Source organism: Gavialis gangeticus, unplaced genomic scaffold, assembly GCF_001723915.1.
Source record: "Gavialis gangeticus isolate Ggan-Ray unplaced genomic scaffold, GavGan_comp1, whole genome shotgun sequence".
NCBI lineage: Eukaryota > Metazoa > Chordata > Crocodylia > Gavialidae > Gavialis > Gavialis gangeticus.
The window spans coordinates 80886583-80897743 of record NW_017728993.1 but is presented as its reverse complement, the minus strand read 5'-3'; the positions used below and the strand labels follow the sequence as shown (position 1 = coordinate 80897743).

The 11161-nt window shown below is 40.3% G+C and overlaps 1 protein-coding gene across 1 annotated transcript in view; it reads right to left on the bottom strand.

Moving 5' to 3' along the window:
* The window catches only part of CAMSAP2 (calmodulin regulated spectrin associated protein family member 2), a 224249-nt gene that overhangs the window by 24266 nt on the left and 188822 nt on the right, over positions 1–11161 (bottom strand). Inside the window, exons 8-9 of the mRNA XM_019528366.1 lie at positions 5838–5931; positions 4486–4576 (exon numbers count right to left, since the gene is read on the bottom strand). Of these exons, the coding sequence (XP_019383911.1) occupies positions 4486–4576; positions 5838–5931 (185 nt within the window). The remainder of the gene's footprint in view (positions 1–4485; positions 4577–5837; positions 5932–11161) is intronic.

The following is an 11161-nucleotide window of genomic DNA, read 5'->3' as shown; positions in this document are numbered from 1 at the left end:
AAAAAAAAAACAGCTGCTTCCAGCAGCCATGTGGCCGCAAACATGATCACTATCATGGCAGGAACCGGGAGTTGCTGCTACCTGTGCACCCTGGACACTCGGCCATGTCCCTGTGCTGCTGATGCCAGTGGCCATGTTCTGCGGCAAACTTCAGGGAGCTCTTCTCTCTCCTGTGTCCTGAGCCCAAATGCCTGCTCTGGCTGAAGAGCTAGGCTTATAGAGCACCAGGTTTCACTCATCTGGTCACATGAGACCCACTTTCTTAACTGGGCCCAGGGGGGTTTCATTAGCCCAACAGCCCTGCCACAGCTTAAATAGACACCTGCAGCTCAGCACCTTACCATATTCATGTCTTCTCCAGGTAAATGGTTGGTAGCTTGTTACGGTCTTCAAGCTAGGACTCCTAACTCCTTTCTGCTGCTTGTCTCTTTGTAGTTGGCACCATTTTAGCTGCTAGCAGTCTTACAACTGCATAATGCTGCCTTTACTCTCAATCAAAATAACAGGGGTTAGGGGCTGCCTGTTATACCTATACGCTACATGACTGATCTTATTACAAACATCTAGATGGATTCTTAAAACTTCCTTGTTATTGTAATGACTGCAACAAAATACAATCTTTTTGTTTAATTAAAAGAAGTCATGTTTAGCAAAAGACAGTTAAGCACCCCTGGCAAAATCTGCTTCAGGGAACAGCAAGTCACTGATCATTTGTTTTTGCATAATCCATAGCATAGACTAACAAGGTCATTGCTAAAAAAAAAACCTGAATGAGGAAGACACTACTATGAAATGAGGGAAAACATAGATGTTTTTACAAATAAGCATTTTTCATGTGCACATACACAAATTGCACAAGCAAACATCGCTCTTCTGTTATTGCTGAAGATCCCTTTTAGCATTAATTCTAGACCGCAGCTCACTAAGGCAGCAGGTTGTACCACGACTGTAGAAATCAGCTGAAATGCCTATTTCAAACTCCAATTGCCTATACGTTACTTTACAAAGAAATCATCCATGCGGAATTTCACAGGGATAATCTGTGAAACTTCCTACCCAATTCAAAGCAAATACACTCACTTAAATCCTGCTCTCCTTGTTCTCTTAAGAAAAGCCTGTGATTTGGGCACTAGGTGTTAGCTTTCTAACATTATAAACCTATATCCTCTTCATTTAGCACCACAAATGAAAAGGACCTGGGGGTAATAATAGACCACAGTGTGAATATGAGCCAGCAGTGTGATGCTGTAGCCAGTAGTGCAAATAATACTCTGGCATGCATCAATCGATGCATCTCCAGCAAAACCAGGGAGGTAATTCTTCCGGTCTACTCAGCACTGGTGAGACAGCAGCTGAAGTACTGCGTCCAGTTCTTGGCACCACACTTCAATAAGGACACAGACAAGCTTGAGAGAGTCCAAACAGCCACCCGTATGATCAGAGTCTTACATGGCAACCCATATAAGGAAAAAGCTGAGGGATCTGGGACTCTTCAGCCTGAAGAAAAAGGGACCTGGTAGCAGCTTGCCACTACACTAGGGGAGTACATCAAGGGTTTGGTTAGCAACCGTTCACCAGGGCACCTGAGGGGAAAACCAGGAGTAATGGCCACAGACTCCTGGAAGACCGATTCAGGCTCAACATTAGGAAAAACTTCTTCATAGTCAGGGTGTCCAGACGATGAAATAAGCTCCCTCCTGAGGTGGTGCACTCACCTACCCTGGAAAACTTCAAGAGGAGACTAGACAGTCACCTTGCTGGGGTCACCTGACCCCCAGTTATCTTTCCTGCTTAGTGCAGGGGGCTGGACCTGATGATCTTCCAAGGCCCCTTCCGGTCTTACAATCTACGAATCTATTTACTTGTGATGAAGTACAGCATCTCTCCAGGATAAAAAATAGATCTTACAATTACTTTACCATTTACTGCTCTCATAATATTTCAACATAAAATGATAACTTGTTCCTAAAAAAGACACTAACAATTGTTGCCATGATGAACCCAGACAATACACTATCCCTCTTTATACTAGAGGCTTACAAAGATTTGTTCTTCTGTTCTGAACTTGTTCCATGAAACAGAGATCCCATTATAAACTTCACATAAATGACAAAACACACAGTTGTGGCAGCTCACAGGCATTAGCTATATTGGGAGTCCTAACAGTAATGATAAACTAAAGCCCACTAAGATCTGGAGCTTTAGCTCCTTTAGGAGCTTTCCATTAATGGAATTCTGTTCAGTCTCTCTGTCAATACTCCTCAGTCTAGAAGCCAAAATCGTGTGTGCATACAGAATTTCTTCTCTTCTAAATGAGTACATTCTATTTGTTTTAACAAGGATTTGTGTGTCATAAGAGATTCTGCGTGAGCTGAGGTAAATCAAGAAGGTCTTCAATCGTGTCCTTGAAAAGAGCACGTTATATACTGCTTTCTATGCTAGTATTGCTTCAGTTTTCACCTCATAATGAAACTCCACACTTTTTAAGTACAGTGATGGTATTTGCTAATAGCTTATGGACTTTCAAAAATAAATCGAAGATGAGGATTCAGGTTCTCCTCACTCACATCCTGGCTTTACCTTAATATAATCCATTGCTTTTGACAGAATTAATCCTGATTTACAGCAGTGCATGTAAAATAAGAATCAAACCAGTAGTACCTAATGATTTTAAAGAAATCTTATCCTTGCTTGAAACATGCAGGGATTTCTGTAAGTCAACAAAGATACTGAATAGAGTTATCTGGGTAAGCTAAATAAAGAGAGTATACCAGATACCTAATTATTTAACTTTCCCCCATGTCCAGAATTCATAATCAATAAATCTGCTGCCCTAAATGAAATGTGAAAGGCATTAAATAGGATGTCTGGATGTCATAAACTGAAATCCTTCCCTGCTTCCATCAAAAGAAAGGTAAGAGATTGGCCCACCAGTCCCTGATCCCCAGGGGTGATCTAGAGTTGCATGTGGGGAGTCCATGTGCTACACTCAAAGCAAACATGCATGAAGCTGGTCAGAGTCAAGAGAGTACACCCTGCTGTCTGCCTGAGGGGGTAAATATATGCTAGTAAAACATAACAATATTAACTAATATATTAAAAATATATTAATTCACATTATATTTGTACTATATTAGTTTTTGAAATGGGGGTCTGCTAAATTCTGACAAGTTAATGAGGCATGTTGAGTCTGAACAGCTTGAGAACAACTGCTCTAGCCAAAAACCTCTGAGATTAAGTACTGGCAGGAGCACCACCATACCTCAGTCCAAACTCCCAGTTTTAGATAAAGGTAATGCAGTGATTCTCAACCTTTTTTGGACTCAAGGCACTGAACACTGGATTCAAGGCACCTCCATAACTTGTGTGAATTAAATGGCATCCCACTTCAAAAATGAATTAATATATTATGCTGCTTACCTCCTTACAAAGGGGCTGGGAAGTGGGGGTTAGGAATCATTCAGGGACAAGCCTGAGCCTGCATTTATCTACTTAGCTTACCTGTTTATCTCCTCACACTTCATGGCACCCCAAGGTACCTTGGTACCCTGGTTGAGAATCACTGAGCTATACTGAATTATCCAGGAACTAGCAATATTCATACAGATTACCAAGAAAAGCCATGAAGTATATTGCCATATTGTTATATTTTCAAGACATCCATCAGCATAGTACCTTGGTGCTCCATCCCTGGAACAACTCCCATTCCCTGTTGCTGACATTTCACCCTCCAACAACAATCTTTAGTATACCTTTACTCTTAAGGCATTCATCTCATTGCTTTGTGAATTGTTATACTCCCCTTCTCTATATTAATCTTGTTGCTGGAACCTGCTCTGTAAAGCCTTATATCTTCCATTTCCACTGTGGATTACATACTGTAGATAACAAGTGAATGAAAGTTTAGTGCTTCCATCCTAGTTTCCAATCTACTCATTTGATAGTCTGTCAGCTCTACTAATGGACCTAAATCTGGAAATTGCCAAAAAGATCCAGTTCCTTTAACACAAATGGGAGCAGAGTGACCTCAGGACTGTGTAAGATCAGAAGAGGAACTGGAGGCCAGGACTAGAAATACAGGTGGTGCACTGTTATAGACAGAGGTGCACTGGCAGAGTTGCAGGGAACAGGTCTCCATGTAGCAAACAACACTGGTTCTGGTCTGTTGCTAGAGCAATTGGATTTGCCCTTTCCTGAGAACTACATTATTTCTCAGAATTTAATATGATTTCTCAGTATCTTCAGTTTTCATTCTTTATTCTGACACAATTTGAGAAGGATTTAGGGGGACAGGTATTCAGAACTGTTAACTGTCTTTTACATTATGTTGAAAGAACCATGTATAACAAACTGATTTTGTCTGTGTTTGATAATATAGCTTCTGGACACTTCTAGACAGGCCTTCAGAAATCACATGAACAATTGTGCTCAATTTAAGCAGAAGTGAGAGAAACAAAACACAATTTTAAAAAGCTCTGACATTACCTGGCTATAAAGTCAGAATCACATGAGCCACCCATGTAGTTTCTTCTGTTGGCATTAAATCTAGAAGTGGATGCATCTTTCACTGATTCAGCTGTAATGAAAGGCAAGACTCCAAATTACTTAAGTTCAGCATTCAGTTCAAACCCTTATTAGTAGAAATGGATGAAATGCCCCTGTTTAAACTTTCATTTCACATGATTCAGAAGGATAAAGTTTAATTTGTTAAAAAAAATGTTATAAAAATGTTTCTTTTCCCCTACTCACTCTTCCATCTACTTTTCCTATGTAGCCACTGAAAAAGGGAGAAAAGCAGGATGGGGAGCTGGGATTTGGGGGGAGAAGGGGAAGAGGAAAGCCAAACAGTGGATACAAATACTACATTTTTGTGATCTCAAAAAGTTTTAAGGAATTTTGCAAAAAAGTTCCTAATTTTCTAAACAGATATATTTTGGACAAAAGCCTTTTTAAATTGAAAAACTTTGACAAACTGCTTGTTAGGAAACTGTATTTGGGCCACATTTGTAAATTAAGAAGCAATATTTAAGTTATTTTTCATTTATTATACATACTATACAATACATACATGGAACACAACTGAGTAAAATTTTAACACTACCACAATGTAAATCACAGGTCCCGGTGCTAAGACCATGTGATACATGCACGTGGCACATGCTTCTTAACTTTCTTCTGCAGACCCTAACAGATCTGCCAAGACAGATTTGACAAATTTGAAAAGTTGTCTGAGATGACTGCTCACTCTGCAGGTGCACAGTTTTATCCTGGCCTGTAGTTACTTGTTTAAATTTGTTTAAACTCCTCTCAAGATTTTTTCCTTGTGTATCACACCCACTAATTAAAGTTCCTCAGGGCCACGTTCTGTCTGCAGTTATGTCTACAGGATTTAAGCAGGTGTAAATAATCGGAAGTTAGGGTTTGTCCAAAGTGGGAAATTTACAGGTAATGATTTCAGCATAAGTTTACCTGTTCTAGATAAGTCTTTATTTAAGAAAAAAGTCTGTTTGTAATATATAAGGAGGAAGAGGAAGAAAAGGAGGAGGAGGAAAAGGAGGAATCCTGCCCACGCTGAGCTTTGCAGTAGTAGGCAACCATCGATCCTCTAGATCACGGTATATATACAAGAGGTTTAGTCAGATGCCTGATGAAATTTCTGTTAATCACAAATAAATATGCTCAAAATTCACACAGAGAATATGTCATTTTTCCACAGTCTCTTTTCAAGCCATGAGAATTGACTGGCAGATTAAATCTGTGAACATTCTGGCAACAGGAACACGATGGAGTTTTCACAGCATAATTAGCATGATTAAAAAAATGATTAAAATAGTTACCTTGGGGATGTACAACAACACGGGGCTGTACAAATGATGGCTTCACCACTTCAAACCACCAGAATAGCTCTGCCATAAACACCAAGTAATTACTCTACAAGGAATTAAAGACACTGAATGAAAACCCTGACCATCTTAATCCTAACTAAAAATGAATTAGCTGCATAACATTCAGAAAGGTCATGCATTTCCCTCAGTTTTCATTACAATACATGGTCTTGCTATGCTTTACGGAACTCTGATGTACTTGAATGGCTGTACATGTAGATCATGCCATGTTTTTGTGGTACTGCAAATTTCCCATATTCTTAGGCTAGGGACAGACACTCAAGAAGCCTGCTGAGCCTGAATTGATTCAATCTTTGCAGGTTAGTCTAACCTGGCTAGGCTGAACCAGTTTGTAACTGGACAGACATTCTCTCTGGACTGAAGACATTAAGGCACATGCCTGCAGTGGCTCAGGCTAGAAGCCAGGGGTGCTAAAGCAGCCCTCCCTTCCATTCCAGAATGCTGAGCTGAGGGGGGGGATGTGGCCAGGCATGGGCAGGATCTCCGATTAGGGAGGTCTGCCTGCACCATCCCAGGCTTTTTTCCACTCGCTGTTCAAGGCGCAGCAATGCTGCCAAACCCCAGCCCCCTGCTAGCACTCTGAGGCAAGCGGGGTGTGCAGTACATGCATGTGTTGATGATACAGAGCTTTTCAAAACTTTCTCTCCCTGCGTCTTTATATTGTCTGCAGCTGACAGGTAAGCAAGCCAGCAGGGGGCTGATAACAGTGTTTATCACCTCATCAGCAGAACAACAGCCTCTCCCCATTAGTTCAAACCCTTCTTAAACAGCTTATCAGCTGACCTGTTGATTAGCTCCAAAAAGCCCTAAACAGTCACTGTTCTGTCTGCTTGTCTCAGTGAAGTTGGAGACACACACACAGACACCTCTCAGCATTAGCTAGCATACCACATGCCTAGGGTCCGTGGGGCTGGGGCCTATGCTGTGGGAGATGGGAGGGAGGGGGGATTCCTACTTAAGCAGCAAGCGGAGGGTGGGGGGAGGCAGGGGGAAGCCAGACATTCTGCTGTGTCTGCAGCCTCTGATGGAGCTGCAGCCAGGAAGCAGAGGGGAGGAGCTAGCTTTACTATGGAGCAGAGAGCCCTGCCTAGCCCAGAGAGCGTGCCAGGATAGTGGGGGAGTCTGGTTTATCTTAAACCAGCAAGGGGTCTAGGACAGACATTGCATAAACCGGTTTGACCCAAATCAGTTAACTCTGATAGTACATTCAACCATATTTATCTAAAACTGGGTTCAGCCATTTTCAAACTGGTTTATATACACTGAACATCTGTTCCGTTACAGGTTTAAACCAGTTTCTGATCACTTAAACTGGTTTGTGTGTAATGTCTGTCCCTAGCCATAATGTTTCAAATGAATTCCTGTCCATCCCCTAAGTGGGTATTCCTCATCGTCTGGGTTCTCACCTTGAGACCACACCAGACTATTTTGCAAAAGAGGTGAGTGTTTGTATCTGCAGCTGAAGTCAAGGGGAGCTTTGCTGTGAATGTATATTGCTATATAATGCTAAATGCTCTGTTAAAACCATGTCCTATGTGTCTCAACTATGCAACTGACAGTGGTGAATACTTTTGACCTGACTCCCTCTGTGCCTTGGTTCTCTATTTCTAATATAGGCTAACAATATCATCTTGTCATCTCATGTTCTGAAGATTAAATTACTGGCTAGGAAACACTGAGGTACCTTAACTATGAGTATAATAAGAAAAGTCCGTGAAAAAAGAACAATATTGTACAAAAGCAGGATTTAAACAACATGAATAAATAAGCTCACTCTAATAAGAATATCAGAAAACCTGCTGCTCATTGACCAAGCAGTTTCTGTTCTGTCTGCTGAGTGAGGAAGTGATTATGAGGAAAAGACATCCTGTAATAATGTAATTCAAATTTGTATCTCCATGCATACACAAAAGGAGCCCAAATTAAGACTGCACCAGCAGCTTGAGCTCTGGGAAACGCTTGCATTTTAGTTCTTTACTTTGCAGCCATAATAAAACTTCTTATAATATAGTTTGTATAAATGTATAAAGATGACACAAGGAGGCAGGCATATATTATAAAGACTGAAAGAACAAACTATAACAACATCTGTTTCCACATTACAATAATAAATCATAATTAGAAAAAAATTCTATAACTCAGGCTCTGTTTAAAAGCACTTCTGTGTAATTTTGGCAACAATAAGGTTGCCAAAATTACAATGATCTTCAAAATTGTAATTTTCAATTTTTTAAAAAGAAAGAATCTAGTTAAAGAGGAAAAAAAAATCCCTTGTCTAGTTTTCTCATCATTAAATTACAAGCTTAGCTTAAAATTTGAAATGATTTGAAATATCAGATTTGTTTTTAACCACTAGTGTTATTTGAGCTATACATTTCATTCATTTTGGACAATAAAAGCAAAGTTTGGTAGCTGTAAGCTAGCATACAGCTTCAATTAATAAATTATTGTTAAAATACAAAATAAAGCATTTTATTTGCTCTTTTTAAAAAAGTCAAAACATTTTTATTAATATTTGGTTTTGCAAACCCCTTTTATATGCAATAAAACCTGTAATTTGACACCCATCTGTTAAATTTCTTAACCTTCGAATATTAAACCGACTATGAATAAACTAAGTCTCCAGATGAAAAGGCAGATTGTTTTAAGTTAACACCTTCAAGAAAGTTTAATCAATGAGCCAAGAAGCAGTGCCTCTAATAAGCTTCTAATGACCCAAGAAAGGGAGTGTTGTTTTTCAGTATAGTTTTAATTAAGTACATAAAATACTACTTAGTAAAGGGCAGAGTTCTCATTTTCTCCTAGTACAAGCAGTGCCGTAAGAGAAAGATGTCCATGAAATTTATTTGTACCACTAGCTGAGGGGCACTAGAAGCTAGGACCACTTCTTAATTGTGAACCCCCTGTTAAGTGTGTCCACATGGATGCATCTCGATGCTTGTACAGGTTTGGAAAAACAGTGACCATGCCTGGACCTCCACAGAACATGCAGAAGGAAGCAGCAGTTCTTATTCTCAGAAGTCCTCAATACCAGAAAAAGAAAAGGGAGTAATATGGGTTGTGTTGGGGCAGAATCTAAATCCGGACTTGACTCTTGAGGACATTTAATATAAAGGTGCTGTTCAGGAGGCCACTGGATCAGGCTGAGAGGAAAGAAAGGGCTGATTTCATCGCTGGGAATTCCAGAGCTGTGGTGGAGGGGGAGCTGAATTGGCATTTGTATTCCCACTGTACACTGTTTGGGATGAGATCACAATTCTATCAGAATTTTCATGCAGCTTAAAAGGTAGAGACCTACCTAATTTGTGGGGACTGTCCCTAATTTCATTAGCAGAATGTGGGCCTGGGCATCCATTTCATGGGTGGAGTGTGGCAGGCCTCCCACGTCTCTGACTGGCTACAGGGCCACAGCTAACCCTCACCTTTGATTGGCTGCAGGGGCTACCTGTCATGTGGGCCTAACCCTCACTACCGATTGGCTGCAAAGGCCATCATGGAGCCCCACCCCTCACTGCCAATTGGTGGAGGGACAGCGCCACATGACAGGCATCCTTGCAGTCAATCAGTGGCCAGGGGTGGGAATGGGGAGGGAATAGTAGCCATCTTGCCTGCAGCCCTTCAAGTGGGAAGCCCCCTTGTCCCCACTTTCTTGCCCCACTGGGCTGCTGCAGCCTGCTGAGGATTGCTGGCTGAGGAGCCAGCGTTTTCTTCTCCATAATCTTTTCCCCCCCACGGATTTCACAGAATCCATGAAATCATGAATTCTGTAGTTGCCTATAAGGATACTGACAAAATCAGTAGGCCCATAATTTGGCCTGTCTTATAAACTTCCTTGTATCTTTTTTCTACAGGCTACAGTATTGACACATTTACACAAGCGATACAATATTTAAGAGCAAAAACAAAAAACAGAACTAAGGCATTAAGGCCAGTAGCCATAAGAAACTCTAGAGTAACACAACAGGGTACGTTAGGGGAAAAATGTACATTCTCAGTCTTCCAAAAGTTTAAGGTTGTTAAAAAAGTAGAAATTTAAGAGAAAATAATAATTTTGAAATGCCTGTAATAAAATTTCTATGTTCTCCTTTTAATTACAGTTTGGTGAATGAGTATAAATTTACACATGCACCATGTATAAAACTGCCATACTCTAGGGACTACACAGGGTACAGCTATGTATATGATTCACACATAAGCATAAGGAGATTTTGCACATAAAGCCCCATAAACATAATGAGTTTTAGACCCTGGTTGTTATACCAACAAATACTGTATATAAAAATATAAGATTACTGTAATTTTTTTTCCTTCAGACAACTTAAAAAAACCCCAACTATTACAAATAGCTTTAGAGAGTAAATCAAAGCTACAACTGGTCATAGATATTAAAGAGAATAAGATGGGCTCTACAAACATGGCAGGTAATCAAGACAGATTAGGAAGATGGTGGGTCTTTGGCTCACTAGAGAGAATGTGCAACACGCAATGCTTAGTGTTTGCTTTATTTCAGTTTTCACAACCCCTCCCTTTGCCTCCCTCCCCCCCAACCAAAAGGCAAACAACAATAAAAAATAAACTGGCAATAAGATGACTGGCAGAATTTATATAAATGTGGTGAAGGGATACAGTTCATTAAAAGTAAAGAGTGTCAGACTTGCCAATTTGAATGAACATGTCTTCAACTAATAGATGCATGTTTGGTTGAATAGCTGAAAAAGGGTAACAATGGAATGAATATCAGAATAGCAAAAGGTCTTTAACAGGGAACAGGTCTTCTCTCAGGGAACTCTTCTGTGTACACTTTGGCTTAATATTTTTGTTAATGACTTACATTCAGAAATAGAGTATACTGATCAAACTTGCAGATGACAGTGGCAAGGGCTGCAAACTCTTTGGAGGACAGGATTAAAAACCAAAGGGATTTGTATACATTGGAAAACTGGCCTATGGACAATACATGGGGAGAAATGCACAGTGGGAGCAAGTGGATTGGCAATAATAGGATTTGGGGGGTATGACTGATTACAAACTTAGTAGCAAGGTGATGCTGTCCAAAAAAAAAGCAAAGACAATTCTGAGTTGCATTAACAGAAGTATTGTATGAAGTTGGCAGTTGTTTAGACTCAGCTAGACTCCTGAGTCTAGTTTTGGGGACCATATTTTAAGAAGGATGCAAAGGAAGTGGAAAGATTCCAGAGACAATGAACAAAAGATAAAGGGGCTGAAATGCAAGCCCCCCCCCCAAAAAAACAAAA